The 20036-nt window shown below is 55.5% G+C and overlaps 7 protein-coding genes across 7 annotated transcripts; 3 read left to right on the plus strand and 4 right to left on the minus strand.

Moving 5' to 3' along the window:
* The first annotated feature begins 13 nt into the window (after window positions 1–13).
* N657DRAFT_651080 (uncharacterized protein) lies at window positions 14–2597 on the plus strand. Its single transcript, XM_062794086.1, has 2 exons — window positions 14–573; window positions 632–2597. Exons 1-2 carry the CDS (start codon window positions 27–29, stop codon window positions 2353–2355), a joined length of 2271 nt encoding a protein of 756 aa, XP_062642383.1. The 5' UTR covers window positions 14–26; the 3' UTR covers window positions 2356–2597.
* Window positions 2598–3723: 1126 nt separating this feature from the next.
* N657DRAFT_651081 (uncharacterized protein) lies at window positions 3724–4114 on the plus strand (the record flags this gene model as incomplete). The annotated part of the gene is made up of 2 exons (XM_062794087.1): window positions 3724–3979; window positions 4033–4114. A coding segment is annotated over exon 1 (158 nt), but the record flags the coding sequence as incomplete, so codon positions are not given.
* A 522-nt stretch (window positions 4115–4636) lies between these two features.
* Window positions 4637–4884, minus strand: N657DRAFT_651083 (uncharacterized protein). Its single transcript, XM_062794088.1, has 2 exons — window positions 4831–4884; window positions 4637–4796 (listed from the first exon to the last, which is right to left on the minus strand). The coding sequence occupies exons 1-2, from the start codon at window positions 4866–4868 to the stop codon at window positions 4649–4651; spliced, it is 186 nt and encodes a 61-aa protein (XP_062642385.1). The 5' UTR covers window positions 4869–4884; the 3' UTR covers window positions 4637–4648.
* A 1032-nt stretch (window positions 4885–5916) lies between these two features.
* On the minus strand, window positions 5917–10772 carry N657DRAFT_368423 (uncharacterized protein). Its single transcript, XM_062787024.1, has 2 exons — window positions 10760–10772; window positions 5917–10683 (listed from the first exon to the last, which is right to left on the minus strand). Exon 2 carries the CDS (start codon window positions 10503–10505, stop codon window positions 6051–6053), a length of 4455 nt encoding a protein of 1484 aa, XP_062642386.1. The 5' UTR covers window positions 10506–10683; window positions 10760–10772; the 3' UTR covers window positions 5917–6050.
* Window positions 10773–11781: 1009 nt separating this feature from the next.
* N657DRAFT_685087 (uncharacterized protein) lies at window positions 11782–13532 on the minus strand (the record flags this gene model as incomplete). Its single annotated transcript, XM_062796745.1, has 2 exons — window positions 11782–12413; window positions 12470–13532. The coding sequence occupies 2 exons, from the start codon at window positions 13530–13532 to the stop codon at window positions 11782–11784; spliced, it is 1695 nt and encodes a 564-aa protein (XP_062642387.1).
* Window positions 13533–13797: 265 nt separating this feature from the next.
* On the minus strand, window positions 13798–15502 carry N657DRAFT_685088 (uncharacterized protein; the record flags this gene model as incomplete). The annotated part of the gene is made up of 5 exons (XM_062796746.1): window positions 13798–14328; window positions 14401–14850; window positions 14974–15042; window positions 15117–15385; window positions 15439–15502. 5 exons carry the CDS (start codon window positions 15500–15502, stop codon window positions 13798–13800), a joined length of 1383 nt encoding a protein of 460 aa, XP_062642388.1.
* Window positions 15503–18496: 2994 nt separating this feature from the next.
* N657DRAFT_637897 (uncharacterized protein) lies at window positions 18497–19617 on the plus strand (the record flags this gene model as incomplete). The annotated part of the gene is made up of 4 exons (XM_062791542.1): window positions 18497–18602; window positions 18800–19095; window positions 19187–19218; window positions 19248–19617. The coding sequence occupies 4 exons, from the start codon at window positions 18497–18499 to the stop codon at window positions 19615–19617; spliced, it is 804 nt and encodes a 267-aa protein (XP_062642389.1).
* Window positions 19618–20036: the final 419 nt, after the last annotated feature.

A 20036-nucleotide genomic window follows, 5' to 3' on the forward strand; every position in this document is an offset into this window, starting at 1 on the left:
GCTAGGTCGTCAAGTCAAGAAGTGCTATGCATCTTCCTCCCATTGGGCTCGTATCGGCATGGGCACTGGCTCAAGGGACCCGCGCCCAAGTCTTCCCCATTTCGACCCCACAGTGCCCCGTGAGCCCTCTGCCCGCGCCGGGCATCGAATGCGGCACCTACACGCACAAGGACTGCAGCGGCCCGCTTGCAACATGCAAATACTGCTCGGCGTCTGGGACGAGGGACGCGACGGCCGGGTTTGGCCAATATGGCCGGGTGCAAGGAAACACCGACTACCCGATGCCACCCCTAGACTATATTCTTGACTTGGAGGACTACATGTTCTACCACATGTTGCACGTCGAGTATCTAGTCGAGTTCTCCAAGAACCCGATGCCGTTCCAGACGCCGCTCAGCCTGCCCAACTGTGGCCTTGACAGTGACCCAGACCAACAAAAGCGGCATCTTGTGGAACGGGGCTGGTTCAAGGATCTCAAGAAGGTGGGCAAAAAGCTTACCGGCACTTTTGAAAAGATTGCCGACGGTTTGGAGAATGTTGCAAAGAATATCGAGCGAGGGGTTGCGCCAATCCGTCAGTGACACTGATCAGGCAACTCTTGAACCCCTGTCGAAAGCTAATGAACTATTAGTGTTCCCCTGGCTGCCCAAGTTGCCCATCAAGCCGAGATTTATTCCCCGTCCGGTTTGTATCCCAAGAACCCTATATATTCCCGTCCACTTCACCGTCTTCACGACCAACATGACGACGGCGGGCCTGGCCAGTATCACAGCGCTCGAGAGACAGATCGAGATTATCAACGCCGACTTTGCGCCGCTCAACATCTCCTTCTTCATGTCCACCGTCAACTACCACATCGGCCTCGAGTGGGACCGGTTCACGCACAACAAGCTGGGCGAGAGCGACAAGGCCTTTGAGGCGTACCAGGAGCGCATCAAGGCCGAGAACCGTTATGGCGGCAACGACGAGGTCAATGTCTGGGTGGTGGAGTCAGTCGATTCGATCAACTGCGACACGGGCGTACGCACAGCAGGCTACTGCACCTTTGCGCGCAACCTCGCGTACGCGAACCACCCCGTCGACGGGTGTGTCATTATCCTCGACACACTCCCTGGCGTCACTTTCCGCAACGGGGCCGGAGACGGCAAAGTGCTAACCCACGAACTGGGCCATTGGCTCGACCTGCCACACGTGTTCCCAGCCACGGCAGGTTGCGGAGGCGAGAGCGACAACATTCAGGACACGTTTCAATTTCCCAACGACGCCCAAAAGTTCTCTGCCCAGCAGCGGCGGTGCTGCGCGACGGGGACAGGCCGCAGCAAGAAATGGGACTATTGCCCGGCCGATGACGGCCTTTACAACGTGACCAACCACATGAGCTACAGCTCGACGCGTGGCGCCGTCTTTGCCGAAAACCCGCACGGCTCCATGCCCTGGACAACGGAGCAGCGAGCCCACATGTTTGCCGCCTTCTATACCCTACGGCGCACGGCGCCCAGAGGAGGCATCCGGTGCAACGACTACCCCGTGTGGTTCGACCCTGTGGACAACCTCACGAGCCGCGGCCTTGATGGCTGGAAGAGTCGCCTTCCCAGATCCCTCAGGGCCAGCCTGGGCAGCCTCCGCAGTCCTGCGCTGTTAGGCCAGGGAGACGCTTTGCTGGGCCAGCTCACGAAACTCTGCTCATCCCCGCCCGACCCCAACACTGACGCCATCCAGGCCCTCGACATCATCAGCGGCCAAATCGTAACCTGTGCCGCCGATGGCACATGCGAGCCCCCTCCATCCGCCGTCTGCCCAGACGGTCTCTCTCCACCATGCCAGTTCCGAAAATCCTGCCCCGACGGCTCGGTTTCCCCCTGCTCAGCAGCCATCCAGCTCTGCCCCGACGGCGTGTCCGCGCCTCCGTGCCCTGGTTTTGGGGGGGACATCTGTCCCGGCACGGACGGGACCACAAAACCCGTGTGCCCTGGTTCCCAACCCTCATCGCCATGTCCTGACGGCTCCGCGCCGCCTTGCACGGGTGGAGGAGGAGGCAGCAACACGGCAACCTGCCCAGCGGGGTGTGACGTGCATAATCATAGATGCGACCCCACCACGGCGCCTACATGTACATACCCCGACCCGCGGGTTGCGAAGCCAAGAGCCGCGTGTGCGTGTCGGCCTGGATTCAAGGCGGGTGCGCATGTAGATAACGATACGACGAAACAATGGCGGTTGCCAATTCCGGGACAGGAGCATCGTGTTTGGGTCGCTGAAGGGGTGGTTTGTGACACTCCGTGTGTGATTTCTGGGGGAGTGGGGAGTTGTAGAGAAGTGGGCGAGGTGGGAGCGGAATGTGTTGGATATCCGTAAAAGATCTTGGTTTGGATTTTAATGGTGTTTAGTCAAGTTGGACATATGGAAACATTTGCCGCCTCCAATAACACCATCAAACTTCCTCTTCAGACAGAGAACCGGGGCAGTGGTTATCTCCACTCGGAATGGGAGGAAAAGATATTGTCTCAGGGGAGAAGGTATTTGTTCCGCACCAAGGGCGGACGCCGCTCGTGTTGCACAACATGTCGGTCATCGACTCGCCCTATCGTGTAGTCAGTGAGTGTTACGTCGATAGCCTTACCTTATGCATAGGGAGGCTGCGCAGATAGGGGCAAGTCTACAAGTGCTGGAGATTGCGTAAATTAGGCAACTTTAGCTTTCTCCGACTTATGAAATTCGTATTCCATACTACATTCAGCCCTTATAAGAACTGAAACAGCCCAGAGCGTAACGTTATGGACACTTGAGTTTGACGGCGGCACCCATGATCAAACGCGAATTTGAGTACCTACCCAAGGTACACACTGAGCACAGCTGGGAGAGAAGGAGACTTAGCATCTTGATGGAAAGGTGCCGGCCATGCCCAACCGAAGCAGTGGCGTCCCATTCAGCCGCCGTCAGTTGGCCAGACTTTCTCGGCGGCGCAGAAGGCTCGGACGAGATGAAACCGTCTCGTTTTTCCTGACGCGGCCCGCAAATGGAAACCCTGGTCTCGAACCGCATCTAAACAACTAAATTAATATTTTAGGCCGCAAAAGAACGCTACTCCAGTCGCATCTTCCGGTCTCGTCAAGCCCTGCCAGCGGTGTCGCCGTGGCCAACGATTGATAACCAAGTTCAGGGGATGGCGTCAGCCGGCAAGACGTGAAACACAGCGTCTAACAGGCACTTGCCTGTCGAGCTCAGAATATTGAGGGCTCTTTGGCGATGCTGGACCACTCCGGGTATTTGGAGAATCGTATAAATAGGGCTCTGACAGTCCCTTGAACAAAGTAGGAACATACTCTCGGCATCGCAACCTCCCTCAAAGAAAAACTAAAACCCACATCCACCACCTAGCCTTGCACTTTCTTCACACAGCTGCCCTACTGCAACCAGTTCTCTCATCATGTTTAGATACCTTAAATATCCCCGGACGGTAAATACCTTACCTAGTGAGAGTGTTCGCCTTTCACATCGTGGATTCAACATGTTACTGACGCTTTGCTTAGACACTATGTGCGACATTGCGATCCAACTCTGCTCCGTAGCTGGCTGCTCAGTCGTCAGAAACCCACCGCTATTCGAGCCAAGACTACGACGGAGAGTGCACCATGACGTTCAGCAATACGACAACCTACGGGGGTACAACGCCGAGCGCCAGACATCACGCAGGGCAATTGCGGTCGGCCCCCCGAGGAGCTGTGTTGGGCAGCCAACAGTTACATGCACGAGTAAGCTTAGACCAACCAAGTGGTATTGAACAAATTGAGGTATGAAATGAAGCTTGAATTGGAGTCACGAATCCAGAGTGACCACACAATGAAGGATCAAGATAGTGGGTTAGGGTGCCTTAGAATGTCCCTTTCTTTTTGGAAAATTGTCCTCTCTAATCCTCCCAGGGTAATTCCCCCTTATATAGAGACAGTGTGCCATGATATGACGTTTAAGTCAGGAACTGCTTCATAATGATAAGCCCATCTTGACCGAGAGTCTCCAAGTCCGTCAACCAGCCGTCATTGTGATGGATCTGTGTTGACTGAGAGTCTTGCATTGAACATCAGTGCTCAGTCCGTGAATCTTGGTGCCAAGGAACCCACTCAGTTCAACAAGCTGCGGTTCTAGCCAGGGCACGAGGCGCCGCTAAGATGGCGGCACGCTGGTAAATCTGGTGATTGATTCCCAGGAAGGGCAGGTTGAGGGGCTCGAGCTGGAGTGCTGGTCATTCACTCGGAGGGTTCAGTCTTATTATCTCGCTGGATTTAGGAGGATGCGGTATTATGGAAAGCCCTTCCTTTGTCTACCTAGAAAACGGATCGAATGCAAGCCGTTTCACCATTACCAGGTATTTTCCCCCACCATACGTCAACCACTGCCTCAAACAAAGTACAGAGATCAACAAGACGCCGATGAAGCATTAATTGGAATGTGTCAATTACAAGGCTATTGCGGGCTGGTCCAAGCCTAAACCGAGGCCGGAGTCTAAGCCTAGGCTTGGTTTTGACGCTCACCTGCAACCTTAGCCGCCACCATTCTAGCCTTAGCAGCAAAGGTATCGGAAAGGACACCAGCCTTGTACTCCTCATCAACAACCTGAATAGCGTGGAATTGTAAGGCGACACACACAAGCTCACCAAGGAAGATGCACCGAATCCTCAACAGGCAGCAGGCAAGACGACTGTATTGTGCGTGCACCCCTAACCAACTGACTGATCCTTGAGAGAGGGAAGTTCCGAGTTCCAATTTGAGTCTCCTGCTCTCCAGATATCCTCTCTCTGCTTGCGAGTCATGTCGCTGCGCCATGAAATCCACAGTGTCTCGCCCGCCAATTGCCCAAGTGTAGGGCTCATGGTGGGGGCCGTGACAGGAATTGAAGAGAATCGTCGATGGGCTGCGACTCAGACGTCAGCTCCACGAGAGCGATAGAAGTCTCTCCGCCTGCACTGTGTTGCTTCCCATAGAAGCTAACGTTAGCATATTTGGTTTGATGTTGGGGATTGCGGCTGTAAGCGAATCCGGGGAGGCACGGCAAAGTCGGCGGGCTCAAGTCTTAAGGAGACAGGCATATTTGACTTGGTGGTTCTTTCCTAGAACCATTAGCGATAGGCTCAGTCATTGGGATGTTTGTTTAGGACTCACTCAAGCTGCCGGCTCGGTCGGAATCGCGTCACTTAACGTATTGTATTTTGTAAGCGAGCGCCGCATATAAGCGAGCGCCGCACTGCTAAGAGCGGCATAGATATCTGGGTGCAGCTCTAATAGCAGGGATTGAGCCGGGAATAGGCTGTTAGTGCTAGAGCTAAACGTCTGTACAGCCTGTACCAGTGCAACGTTCGCTTATATACGGCGCTCGCTTATAAAACACTTTAGTGATCTTTGAAGAGAAAGGGTAAGGTGGTTTAGGACCTGGCAAGGAGCACTTCGGGGTAATAAGTGCATTACAATCGGGTATGGTTAAGCCTTTTTGTGGGAGTCGGGCGGGAAATATAACCGCCAACAAACAAGACTTGAATCCATCTGTGGGAGGAACGAGCGGAAGTGACGATCATGAAGACGAAGTTGCTTGCCTTGCTTCTGATGCATGTTACAGAAACTAAAGTGAATAAAAACCCTGCTCTTGGCGTTCTGGAAGATGTGGGCCGATGTGGGCTACAGCAACACCATCCGATGAGCTTAGCTGGCTTAGTCCGCGCAGATGCCTCGCGGTGGCTGCCGCTTTCCGAGCGGCACAGCACCAACGGGGTGGACAGAGACGTTGCAACTAGAGAGAGCCAATTGGCCGCCGGAAAAACGCAAAGAGGCACAGTTCACGGTGCCTAGGGAGGCCTAATCTGGTTAACCAAACGCGGAGCATGCTCCTAATGTTCTTCGACAGAGCCTGACGGTCGACCCAGGTCAAGTCCACACGTCGACACATTCCCATGCCGAGAAGTAATTACACACTCCACTGTGAGGCGGCGTTATAGGAAAGATGCCCAGGCCAGACTCAGGGCTATAGAACAAGAATAGCTCGATAACACATCAGGGTATTCTTACTCTCTCTTCTTACCCTCCCCGAACGGCATCTCAGCCAGCAATTTCCGCACTGCATCCAGCCGGACAGGCTTAGTCCAAAACAAATCGCACCCACTAGCTGTTGCCTCCCTTCGGTCTGATTCGCTGCTCAGCCCCGTCAAGGCAATGATCTTGCACTTCTCTTTGACCGCCTTCTCTCCCGCCGCCATCATATGCTCGAGCTCAAGTTGGCGGATCTGCCGGGTGGCCTCAAAGCCGTCCATGACGGGCATGGTGATATCCATAAACACGATGTTGACCGGCCGGTGAGAACGGGTGGACAGAGATTCCTTGTACTGCTCCACCGCCTCAAGGCCATTGCGTGCTATTTCGAACGGCTGTTTTAGTTTCTTGATCAGTGTGGAGAGAAGCTTGATGTTGACTGGGTTGTCGTCAACCAAGAGCAGGTAGTGCCCTTCATCTGCTGATGGTAGTGGTGGTTGTATGGGGCTAGTAGCAGGGTAGGTGTTCTCCTTGGTAGAAATGGAAGCAGGTTCTTGCGTCGGGCCCCGGGATTTCGCGGACAGGGGGTTGCTGATCTTCCTGTCGCTGCTCACCGCACTGGTTTGTACCTCTGACTCTGTCTCTGGTGGTTTTGGACGCAGCGGCAGTGGCTCTCCAACACCGACAGCAGAGGAGGCTGCTTCCGACTTGGACTCGGCCAACCGTGTGATTGCTGGCTGCGGTATCGCGGGTCCGTCAAGCTCCCTGCGAGAGGCGCCGCTCTTGAGGGCGGAGCGTATCGCAGCAACAAGCTTGGTCGGCGTGACAGGGTGATGCAAGTGGATTCCACAGCCTCCTTCTCCCATCAGACTCTGGTTCATTGGGCATCCACGAGGTCCCGGCCCGGAGCAGACCACGACAACGGGCCGGACAAACTGCGACATTAGCCGGTCAGCAACAGATTTTCCGGGGCTGTTCGCAATTCCAGTGAAGCTGCCGCCCTCACTGAAGTAAATGTCAGCTTCAGGAACGGGGCATTCCGCCGTCCCAACAATCACGGTCATGCCCAGGGTGTCATGGGCGGATGCTCGCAGCGCCCGCTCGAGGGCCTCGGAGCATTTTTGTACATGCGGGGGGAGACTGCTCAGACCGCCACTGACTCCGGACTCTGAGTGCATCGCGGACGTTTGGAACGCGGGGGGGATAAAGCATATCTTCTTCCCCGCGAGATCGTGGGAATGCTCAACATATGGGCGACGTGCGTCCGGCTGGCTTTCTACGCCTTGTCGTTCGCGTCCATCTCCACCCTCAACTTTCGTGGAGGTTGTCCATGTATCCATCTTGGGGCAAATGTCGCCTCTTCCGAACTCCAGCGGGACCCGAACTTGGACAGTGGTGCCTACGCCTACCGAGCTCTTGACATTGATAGTCCCACCAATGCTGTTCACCAGCTGATGGACGATACTCAGGCCTAAGCCCATGCCTGCCGCATGAGTGTTCTCCTGGGAGAAGGGCTGGAAGAGTCGGTATTTGATGTAGTCAGAGCTCATGCCCACGCCGGTGTCTTCCACTGTAAACACGATGTGGTCGACGTCAAAGTGACCCTTGTTGCTGACGTTCTTGGTGGCCACTCGAAGCGAGACCTCGATGCGGCCAGACTTTGTGTATTTCAAGGCATTTCCAAACAAGTTCATGACAATGCGCTTCCAGGCCCCGACATCGATGTCCAATTCCCAATTGAGGCTCCTCGCGACGTTGACTGTAATGAGCGGCACGGCGGGATCCGGGGGGACGTCCTGTGTAGCTGCTTCGGACAAGGGGTTCACAGCATACGTCCGCTTCTGGTCTGGCGATGTCCGGACGGCGACCTCGGACAGGTGGCTGAAGTGGACTGTCTCGACAACATCTTCTACCAACTTCCCAAGATCAGCCTGTTTCGTGACGACAGGGGGCTCTCTTGCGCCACTCTTGCCGTCGCCAATGACCATAGCGTAGTCAAGTAAATTGTTGAAGGTATCCAGCAGGGTCGTCCCACAGGAATCGAGCATGTCCAGCGTGAAGAGGAGGGTCGGATCCGAAATGCTGCCACGGAGCAGCTCGCTGCTCGCCAAGATGCCGTGCAACGGGCTGCGCAGCTCGTGGCTGATGGAGGAAAGAAAGTGAGACTTGGCATTGCTGGCCGCCAAGGCCTCGAGGCGAGACACCTCGGCCATGACCGATGTACCAAACGCCGACACTAGGCTGAGGTCGGTCTCGTCGACGGCTTGCGTGGGATCCGAAACCCAACCGAGGGCGGCAGTGTACCAGCATTCTCGGTGGAAGTGCCACAGGGGAAGGAAAACCGCGTATTTCGCACCCGGGAGGCCATGGAAAAGCACGCCCACGTCCCGCTGCAGGGCGACGCTGTCCCGATCCCCTTTGCGCCCGCCGGGGAAGCGTTTTCCAATCCCGTAGGTCTCGTCGATGGGTCCGAATTCGTCGGCCGAGAAGACGTGGCCTCGTGGGAACTTGCGAATAAATCTCTGAAGGGCGGCTTCGGGAAACCGAGTTTGAGGCGAACGCATAGCATGCCCCCTTCCGCTGCCGCCTAAACACCGGACAATCGCGGTGCAGAATGGCCCCGATATGGTTCCGCCATGTTCGTCCGCATCATTCGCGGGGTGTTGGCGGTCTCGGTTCGAAGTATCCGAACGGTCGGTGAAAGTGCTGGGCACCGCGTCGAGGAACATGAAACCGTCAAGGTTCATGCAGCGCTGGATCGTGGATGCAGCTCGGAAGAACGCGGCCTTGATATGCGCCGAACCCAGGAACCCACTTGCCGACTCGTGCGCATCATTGTTGGATGACGTGTCGCCTGAAGTTGGCATGTCTAGACCACCACCGCCACCATCACCATCACCATCTATCCTCGCAGGCCCGTCTTTATCCGTCATGCCATCGGCGGTAGCGCAATCAACCCGTTCCATGTGATTCGTCAAGTTTGTCCCGCCCCTCATTGTTGTGGGAGGCGTCTCGTTGTCCTCGCCATCGCCAGGGTGAGAGAATAAGCTCGAAAAGGCGGACTGCTCGGACGATGTGTGCGTGTGGGCGTGGTTTAGTGCTGGGCGGGTAGCGTCAGTGGTGTCGCACACTAATGGTGCTCTCGCAACAGGCTCCGTTTGATCGCTTGCAGCATGTCCCTGTCGGTCAGCTGCTGCATATGTTGATGCCAGTGTTGTTACGGTGCAGGATATCGACATCGGTAGGGACGGACCAGCAGACAGTGCTGCTTCGGCTCCGTTTGGTCCCGGGCGTGCTGATACTCCGATTGAACTGTGGGTGTCTGGAGGTGAACTCTCCGGTGGAGGCTGATCTCCAGTCCGCACCGTATTGGCCACCACTTTGTCAGCCACCCTATCATTCCCCGGCAGTCCCTCAGGCTCAACAGCCTCATAGCTTGATGCGGGTTCTTTCCCCTGATCTGCGCTTCCAAGAGGGACCGTAACCCCCATCTGCCTAGTCATATGCACCGTGTCAACCACATCTTTACTCGGCGGCGCTTCTTGCTGCTCAGCTAAGTGTCTATGTTCCAAGGGGGCCCCATCTTGAACCGTCCGAGCCGTGTCGGCCATACCATCGCTGGGCAAACGTTCTGGTCGCTCAGCTGAGTCTTTGGAAGATGCCCCAGTTGGGGACATCTGCGCCGTGTCCACCCGGTCGTTGTTTGCCAGAGCTCCTTGCCGCTCAACTGAGTTCTCAGGTTCCGATGAGGCCCCAGTTGTGGTCATCTGCACCGTGTCAAGCATATGGTTGCTGGCCGGAGCTTCTAGCAGTTCAGGATGTGAGGAGGCAACGTCTTGAGTCTCCTGCGCTGTGTCGGCTGCGTCGTAACGCGCCGTCGGGGATTCCGGCTCCACCGTAGGGCGAGAAAAAATCGGCTGCTGGGGATCGGTCGAACCGGGCACACCACATACGGTGGGCGAGACCTCGGCCGGGTCGTAGCCCAGGTTTGACTGAACGGAATGCGGCAGGTGTGGCTCGGATCCGATGAACTCGGTTAGTCCCTTGATGAGCTGTTCGGAACGGTTCCGGCCCTGCTTCATCCGCATGAGATCCAGATGTGCCATGATGGTGTCGGCTATGTCGTTCATGATTCCAACGGTCTTATCGTTGTTGAAGTCGTACAGGTCGTTGTGCACGACGCAGTAGCTGCCCAGGATATACCCCAGGGGCGATATGAGCGGAACCTCCAGGTACGACGTGAAGAACGGGAAGCCCTTCACATAGGCCCTGTCGACGTAGTCTGGCTCAGTGCGGAAGTCATTGACGATGTATCGGCTCCTGTTTGCGATGATGTTGGGCCCTGTTCGGATCCATTCCCCTGTCTCGTCCATAAAGGCCTTCATGGTGGTTGGGCAGACGCCATAACAGACATCGAGCTTGGCCATCCCCAGGTAGACCTCGTCGCCTGGGTCTGAGTAAATCTCTATGAGGGAGTTTGACCGTGTCATCTCGGCCACCACGAACTGGTGCTGTCGGTCGATAAAGGAGAGGAACGAACGATCACAGCCGAGTCGTAGGGCGCCCAGCTGGACAAGGGCGTTGAGTGTGGGGTCCGGGTTGAGGAGCGGCGTGCTATCGAAGTGCCCCGGGTGCAAGTCTGGGGGAAAGGAGGCGGCGGAGAGGTATCTGGAGGAGCCGGGCCCCGAAGGTTAGCTATGTCTCTCTCAGGCACAGGGGAGTATGCTGGCTGGGATCAGACAACCGAGACAAGAAGAGCCTGAAAGTCAACTGATGGAAATTGATGATGGCTCACGCTGCGATCTCCCTCTGCCGCGCGCGTTCGGAACTCAACACCTCGTCGGCGCAGGTGGGCCCGTTGCCCGCCGGCACCCCGGCCGCAGCGGGAGGGGCCGTGGCATTGTCGGCGAGCATAATTAAAATGACCGCAAAATCGTGACCTCGCTGGTCATTTACTGTCGTCAAGGTCGAAGAGCTTGCATGTGCTCTGGGCGGCAGCGGAGTCGGTAGCACCGTTGTGGGGTGTGGAGATTGGACGATGAACTGAAGTTGAAGAGGGACGGCTCAAACTTTCAGGGTTGGTGGCGAGTGGCAACAAGCCGAAACCCAGCCAAGAGAGCCAAGCTAAAAGGCTTCTGCCACGCGCCAGCTTATCCATTGGTTGCAAAAGAGGGACTGTTCGGTTTTGGTTCAATTATGTGTTGAAGTTAGCTCGTTATTGGACGACGGAGAAGACTCCGTTCAGCTAAGGTGAGTTCGCTCGCATTTAGTTAGGCACATGGATAAATAGATAAGGATTATGGAGTAACTATTTGCTCCAATAGCCACGTCAAATTCAATTTCCAACCCTCGTGGGCATCACGAAGAAAACGGAGCAGCGAAGATATACTCCCGAGACTCGGTCGTGATGTCAGTTCTACATGAGGAAGGATTCAAGTTGGCTCTTAGCCAATCCACTTGCCGCTGGCACTGATCGCGTTATAATGTAGAAAATCCTTGGATGAGTAGGTATTGTACCTTGCTTACTGGCTTATGAGAGCCAGTACGTCAGTCAACCTGTATCTCGAGCGCTGGAGCGCTGGATACAGGACAGTGTTTTGAAAGGAACCTTATGTTGCGGTTCGTTTCTTCATAGACACTTGACTCGACAACACAGTGCTTACTGGGTATACTCAAGTCCTCGTTTGGGGGATTGCAGTGTAACAGAGGTATTCAACGCCTCAAGTGTCTACGTAGATTTTCCTGCCATTACTTAGACTCTCACTTTTAAAACCACCTTGTCAGAAGCCTCCCCTCCTCCCTTCCCCTTTCCCCTCTGTTTGTACTCCCATCGTCTAAGAATCCCCTCCTTTCTGCCGACTCGCCAACTTCCTCAACAACCGCGCGCCACCACCCAGCATCCCCCTCCTTCCGCCATCCATATCCGTACACCCTGCCCCTGCTGCACACCATGCGGTCCCTTTCCCGGCTGGTCAACTTGTCAAGGCCATAGAACGATCTCACCATCTCGGTGCCAGCAAGATACGTCATGACCATCCCAATCGAGCCGGGCCGTCTCGGCATCTTTGGCCCTGCCCGGCGCCAGATCAGGATTGCGACCAGTTGGATGAGCATCAGAAGCAAGATTGCTGCCGAGATGGCGGCACAGATAAGGGTTTCTGTCGGTGACCCGGCCTGAAGTTCGTCGACGCGCTGTGGAAGGACGATGCCTGCGAGTGTGACAATGAGGACCTCGCTGAGCAAGGCGGTGATTGCGACTGAGGCCGCCATCAGGTGCGCCGTGCGCAGGAGGGGGAGGATGGCGCAGAGCGGAGAGGTGTGTCGACGGAGAAGAATTGTTGGGAAGGGGTGGGAAGAGGAGTGGTACAGGCGTTGATAAGGCGTCATGGTCTGCGTCTCTATTCACGAAAGTCAGCGAGCTGGGATTCGGTAAGGGGTTAAGTGAACCGAATACCTTGAAAGATTCTGCCCCAATAGAGGGAGATCAGGACGCCGAGGAGGCCAAGGCCTATCTTCATGCCTATTCTGTTGGAGGTGACGGATTGGGGAAAGAGAAATTCCGGCTGGTCGAGCGTAGCCAAGGCGGCCAGGACAAGACCGAGCAGACCAAGTATAAACACTCCAAAACACAGATCAACCACCAAGGGAGTTGGCTTCCAACTGGCCGGGACTGCCAATCTTTCCCTAACCCCGCTGAACTGCTGGCCAATCCTGCCAAAAATACCATTGTTGTCGTCTTCGTCCTGTCTGTCCTCCAGAGGCACAGGCATGATACCGTACTTAACGATGCCGTCCTCCATCGCAAACTCGCCGAGCATGAACTTGTGGCCCTTGAGAACGTCCTTCAACTCATCCTCAGACATGTCACCTGGGAACGAGGAAAACAGCTGCTCGACCTCGGGATGGCCCATGACCGCTGCGACCCCGGCAATGGTGGTTGGGTCTGCCGAAATCCCGCCCGGCTTTTGGAACCACTTAGTCAAGGAATAGAGGACCATGGACGCCTGGACGACGAGGACCGAGATAATCACATCAAACACCCAAGGGTTGCCGCTAATCCTTGGAGGACAAGGCGTCATGCCGGTCGCGATGCCGTCTCTCTCACAGTAGTCCACATCAACGAACGAGGTGCCGGCGACAAATATCGAACCGAACTGGCCCATGATAAGACCGAGTCTACCGGCACCAAACGACAGCTGAGCCAATTCTCCCCCGGATATCCCCGACCCCAGCATCTTCCTCACGGGCTCGTGAATGATCTGCTGGTTGTAGAAAGCCCCCATCATCACCATGAATCCTCTCGCCAAAATCAGTGGGGCGTGGTGCCCTGCCACCGACTGAGTCACCTCCCATGTGAAACCGCCTCCTAGTGCGGTCGACGGGGATGATGTGGAGGCTCCACTTGTTGTTGGTGAGCCAGCTGAATCAATGGATTGAGGCGCAGCAGTTGGCGCGTCCGAGGTACTGGATGACGATGGCACTGAGGTCGTAGCTGGGGAGGTGGACGGCTTAGACATTGTATTTGACGATGTGATTAAGGTCGCTCGTGAGGATGCTGAAATCGTGAGTTGGTTAGAGGTCGTGGCCGGGGAGGTGGATGCCTTGGAAGCTGTCTCTGACCGTATGATTGGAGTCTGCAGGGCTGATGTCGTCAATACTGGATCCAGCGTGGCTGTGCGGCTTGTCCCCGTAGGGCCTAGAGCCGATGACTGCTCAGAGACAGAAACATCGGTAGGTTCCCGTGCGGCCGATGCGGATGGTGTGACCGTCGACTCTTGCGTCTCAGACATCCCACTCAACGCCCCGGAAGCAGAGCCCGTCACAGAGGCAGTCGACTGTGCTTGCAGACTCAAGGTGGTTTCTGAAGCCAATGAAGTCTCGGGAGCCGACGTTGAGGGCGTGCTTTGGCCGGAAGAGGATGAAGACGACGCCGTCCACAGGGAAGACGACAAAGGTGATGACAGAGATGATACAGACGGTGACGAAGTCGGACGTGGCTGGAATAACGAGGTCGCGGATGATGATGATAGTGAGGTTGAAGGCGATAAGGTCATGGGCGGCAAGGACGAGGATTCCGAGGATGACGGGCCTGTGGACGATAAGATTGTGGATGGCAAGCTCAAAGAAGCTGTGGATGATGGGGTAGAAGGCGATGGGTCCGTGGATGGCAGGGTTGAGGATTCTGAAGAGGTCGTTGGTGAGGTTGGCGCAGTTGATGATTGTGACGGGGTTTGTGGCGACGAGGATGATAGGGATGACGAGACGGATGTCGTTGTGGAGGATGATAGGAGTGTAGAGGTTATTGAAGTCATGCTGGGCAGGGGGCCACTCGAGGCGTCCTCGGAGCTCGAGACGATGCTTGAGCTGCGGCTAGTGGTCTCCGACATGGATGTACTGGTAGAACTGGCTGGGAGGTTCGAGGGAAGGAAACTTGAGGTTGTCGACGCAGATGTTGCGCTGGATACCGTCATGGTTGTCGAAGTCGAAGTGACTGAGGTGCTTGGAGTAATCTGGCTGGTGACCTGAGAGACAGATCGAGGAGTAGTCGTCGTCGTTGGCGTCATCGATGTTGTCAAGCACGCCTCTAGTCTGTGAAAAGAGGTGCTGCAATAGACCTGCTCGGCTCTCCTTCCTCCTCGGGCAATGATCTGGCTCGTCGTGCAAGACACCGTGCTTCCGAGACATGTGTTTGTGTTTGCGGGCTTGGAAGTAGCGGGGGGGATGGTTCTTGAGGCCGAACTTGGTGTAGTGGCTGTCATGGGGGGACGAGTCGTGGTGAAGATAGTGCTCGAAGAGGACGAGGATGATGATATCGTCGTTGAGGTAGATGTTGCGCTGCAGTCCCCAATGGAAAAATACGTTGTGCTGCAGTCCTTACTCCCACAGGTAATCCGACTTGTCATACAAGGACCAAGGGTCGCCGAAGGACTGTCGATCTTCGTTGTGGGCGGTACGGACGTTGTGGACGACGATATCTGCGGCCGCGTGGGCGTCACAGCAAAGTAGCTCGTCGAGCAACTTGTCGATCTGTACCCTTGCCGTTTCACCATCCTGCCAGGAATCTCGATTGTCGTGCAAGACACCGTGCTGCTAAAGAATACCGGGAAATTGATGGTTGCCACTGGTTCCAGAGGAGGCCTCTCCCCGACCGTAAGGACTGCTCGGGCGTCCAGTCCTCCGTCTGATCTGCCCTCATCCTCCCGTGCCTGTAACGTGGGCGTAGGGGGTAGCGCAAACGATGATGTTGAGCCATTAGGAAGGGTCTTTTTGAGAAATATAATGACACCAAGGAGTGCCAGCGTGACGGCTAGCGCTGTCGCAATGCCATAGATCCGCGTGAAAAACGGCCTCGACGTTGGGTTGCCTTTTTCTGGTCGGCGATTAGTGAGGTAAGTATTGCCGCAGGTTAGATGACAAACCTACTTGAAATCTTCACTCTCCTGCTGTTCCTTTTCCCAAGCCTCCCAAGCCCCCAAACAGACGCCATGCTTGACCAAGAAAAGATCTAAGGAGCGGATGACAGCTGGCCACGATAACAACGTGCGAGTGTCAGCAAACGATAGAAAGAGCCCAGGGCAACAAGCAAGTGTCTGCGCTATTCCATCGAGTAGATAAATAGAGGAAATCCTCGCACAAGGTGTGGCCATGGGGCATCGCCTTGACGTGAGTCAAGAAATAGGTATCACCAGCAGGGCCGCGGGGAGAAATGGGTTCGCGTGAAACATGCGGAACGCCACAATGAGGCATTGCTCTTGTCCCTGGAGAATACGGCCTAAGCAAGCCATCGGAAAATTGACTTTGCGGTGCGGCTGAGGATGTTGATGCAGCCAAGAACCGAGCTCGCTGCAGTACCGCCCGCACCGGCTACCCAAAACGTCAAACTCTCGTCGAGAAGCCACGTTTATTAGCTCCAACGATCCATGTTTAAGGAAGCCTGATGTTGCAGCGCCCTGGCCCGTTTTGCCCTGGTTGGCTCTTGCCGATGCCTGCATGTGTTGGGACAGCTCTGCGGTGGTCGTGCTTCAGCCCTACGAGAAAAGCTCGCACGCCGGTTGAAGTGGAGGGAAGATGGGATATCCCTTATTAACAAGAGTAGCTGGCTTCTGAATTTCTAGAGTCACTTTGAGTAGCGGTGCCGGCTGGGCAGCAACGTTTCCCTAGTTAGGTACCGGTACCTAGCCTACCAATGCGAGCAACACGTCTAAAGTCGTCGTGCGTATTTGTACTCGGCGAAAATGAAAGGGGTCTTGCAGGGCCGTGAGTGGTTTTCTTAACGCAAACGTCTCCATGGCCATGTATGTCCCTCACTCACCAGTGCACCACTGGCCGGCTTCGATGCACCTTCCCCTGCCCGGCCTACCACGCCCCCGCCCCTCCACGAACAGTTGGTGCATTATTTGAACTCTCCTTCGAGAACCCGGCCTCGGTACGATAAGCAGACACTCTCAGAGTGACCACCCCGTTCAACGCAATCTCGAAAGGAGGTCTGGGTTTTGTCAAATAACACCTGAGGTTACGGCCCCCACAGGATGGCACCAAGTGCTAGGTAATGTTTCCAGCCCGGAATGGCATGCTCGGCCTAGGGTTACGGAATCTCAGAGAGCCGGGGGAAAAGGGGTCTTAAACTGAAAATGGAGTTCCCATTTCCGGATTTTAAATTTGGGAACGGCTAGATCGCACACGGCCACGGCTATATAGCATGGCGCTATCCCTGATTCGGCAGGTCTCCCGCGGTGCCCGTGCAGCAGTACAATCGTGAATTTCCTGACAGCTGCCAAGCGGGCCACAGGCCGGCGTCTGCCCAAAGCACACTACAGCAGCCGGCTGCTGCCCCAACTTCCCGCTTCAACTTCCATCCACAACCTGTTACCGCCAGGATGCTGCTAACCCGCAGTAGCTGACAATCGCAAGCAGCTGCATGGAGCACACTGCTAAGCCGTAAATGTGTAGTTCATAGTCAGTACCTTCAAGAATATCACAAAAGCAATGGGAACGAGCTCATGTTATTTGCGTTGACTTCAATTGAACGCGATTGATCAAGCCGACGCAGCTTCTGTGCCTCCACTTGGCAGCTGTCATGAAGTTCACGATTGTACCACTGCACGGGCACCGCGGGAGCCCTGCCGAATCAGGGATAGCGCCGTGCTATATAGCCGTGACCGTGTGCGATCTAGCCATTCCCTTAGATTTCCGCTTTTTCCTCTTTTCGGCGCGCAGTGAATATTGGGTGAGGGTTATATACAATACAATACAATACAATACAATACAATACAATTTATCAACGCCCGGCGGATAACCCGAAAGGGAAACTATTACAATCTGACTAACTATACATATCCCAAGATATGTCTTGATCTCGTCGGAGCCCATACAAAGTTCATTCTAGTTCATGTCCTCTCTTATACGATTCCTCTGCGGATTCTCGTGGGTTAGTAGGGTTGTTAAGTAGGCTGGCTTGAAGGCGATTCTGCAAGTGTTCAACGTCCTATCTTCGGCGGCTGAAGCGGTGCCTGCTGTCCGTGGCACGAGGTGAGGGGTGTGGGTTGGGTGTGTTGTGGTGGGTTGGGTGGTTTAGTCGGCCTGCGGTTGGTTCGTGTCAAGGCGCCCTGTGGCCATTGCGAACCGTATGGTTGCCCGGACGGCTGCCATGTTGGGAGTCCAGTCTTTCTTATCCGATGGCGATTTCCCTCCTAGGTAATCCGTAGAACGAAATGTTGCTTCTGTGGGTGTCTGTGCATTCGAGCATCTCCGTTCGGTATGCCGTCCATTTTCTGCATCGGAAGAGGAAGTGGTCTACTATCTCTGTGGCTTGCCCGCACACGCACTGATCTGCCGGTACTGCTCCAATCCGATGGAGGTAACCGTTGAGCCTTGCCATCCCTGTTCTGAGCTGAGCGAGGGTTACGTATGGGAATAGAATTCTACCACCTTAGTCAGGCACGGAGGGCCACAAATTTCACCACCATCCCAAACCATGAAATGCACCGCAGACCGCTCAAAACCACACCAACCACCACGACGCACTCAAACCACGACTGCGAATAGCTTAAATGATGGCCGACAGCTTATCACCGAGCAGATTGAAGGTATTTGCCGGACTGTCTTAGATTACCAGAAAATTGAGTAAGTTCTTGACCATCTTGGCCCTGTATTCCCTAGGATTGCATGCTAACCCTGGCTTAGTCACCCATTTCCTCGAATTTCATGGTCCTAGGAAATGAAATTTTTCATGGGTTGGGCTTGAAGATCGAATATGCAAATCACATTTCGTAACCCTAGTTTGGCCACGTGGTTGCCGATTGCTGCATGCAAGCTGACGGCGCAGTATAACGGCTCGTGAGGGCCGAGGAGCTTCGTGGTCGTCCCGCTCAACAATGCATAATGCCGACACTCCTTGATCAGCGAATGCATCAAAATGATGCCCGCCGTGGTGTTGACCGTGGCTTAGTCAGCCTTTTGTAGTGCCGGGGCATCAAACGGAATGGCCATCACAAAATCGCCGAAAACGCGATTTCGGTGCATTGGATTCTTCGCCGGCAAAACGCGGCTTCGCGATACCTTCTTCCGGCTCTCCGACCCATGGCTTGGTTTGAACAGAGGACTCAGGGAGGTCGTCCGGCAGCAGATTCCCTGCTCCTACCTACATTCCACATGGATTCAGGCGTCGTTCAATGTCAGCAGAGAACCTCGGTTTTGTCTCAAACGGCTTTCGCCGGCTGCTCCAGTCCATCCGGGCAAGGCAAAAACAGAAGGCCTGGAATTGAAAATGAGGAACACGATGCAGATTCACTCCCGTTCCTCCCTGCCCAGCGGCCGCGTCCTCTAACGCCAGCCGTCTCGGAGCAATCCCCGGCCACTCTCGGCACGTTGGCTCGACTGCCTCCCGAGCTACGCCGGCGTACCCTGACGGCAGCCTTTGGGAGCCGCACATTGCATTTGGACATGCAATTCGCACCCCCACGGCGCGCTTCGGCGTGCGACCGCTTGACGCCAGATTTTGACGCCAGCACCGCGCCCGTTCACGGCTTCGGCGTGTCGCCGTTTGTCGGAACCGCTACGAGGCAAACGAAGGGGAAAATGGTCAGTGGTCGCAGAGTGTCACGAGGATGTCAATTTTTGGTTGTTTCTGATGATGATTGTGTTCTGTGTTCTCAACTGTCCGATGTTCCAGACAGCCTCCAGGGTGTCTATCACCAGCCACATGTGGGTCCGTCTTGGCACCCCTGAATCAGGGTTCACGTTCCAACACCGTTGAGCCCCTACTACTTCCCCGCAGACGACGCACCCCGTGCCTGGCGGTGGACCAATTGCGTGTGCCATCGCATGTTCCCACCTGGCTCCCGGTGGGAGCGCCATGCCCTGGCGAGAGATGGTTATCACTATCCCCCTGGACCTCACACCGATAAATGTCTCCGGGGCGAGGCCATGTACTGCTTTTTGTGGCCGCCCGAGATGATCGCGGCTCCAGGAAAATGCAAGGTCGGCGCGATGGGGTGGCTGCTGGCGTGCCGGCAGGCTTACCTCGAGGGCATTGAGGTTCTCTATTCTACAAACATGTATTCCATCGAGAGTGACGTCCTCTTCAGCCACCTCGTCATCTGATTCTACCGGAGCGCCTAGCATGGATTACGTCCCTGGAGCTACGGTGGGAGCTCGTTCTGTTTGGGAATCCTGTTCGTCTGGGCCGTGGCCGGACACACAATCCGGATGAGGACAGGGCTCGGCTGGCGGCCAATCTCCGTCACTTGTGCCATCCATTTCCGAACCTGCGCTCCCTTGTACTCTCTCTCCAGGACTGTCTGTACAACCATGGCAAAGTCCGGCCTGCCGACGCCCTTCCCGAAATTGACCGCATGCTTTTGCGACCGATCGCCGACGCTGTGGCCCGCTCCCCGCCATTAGTGCGGGAGAAACGTGTTGTGGTCGAGCTCCCATTGAATGTCTTTGTAGATCTGGGTGGTTTAGGACTGGAATGGGAGCAGAAGGCTCGGGATTGGTGGGATACGAGGGGCGTCTGGCTG

Source organism: Parathielavia appendiculata, assembly GCF_033297405.1.
Source record: "Parathielavia appendiculata strain CBS 731.68 unplaced genomic scaffold N657scaffold_41, whole genome shotgun sequence".
NCBI lineage: Eukaryota > Fungi > Ascomycota > Sordariomycetes > Sordariales > Chaetomiaceae > Parathielavia > Parathielavia appendiculata.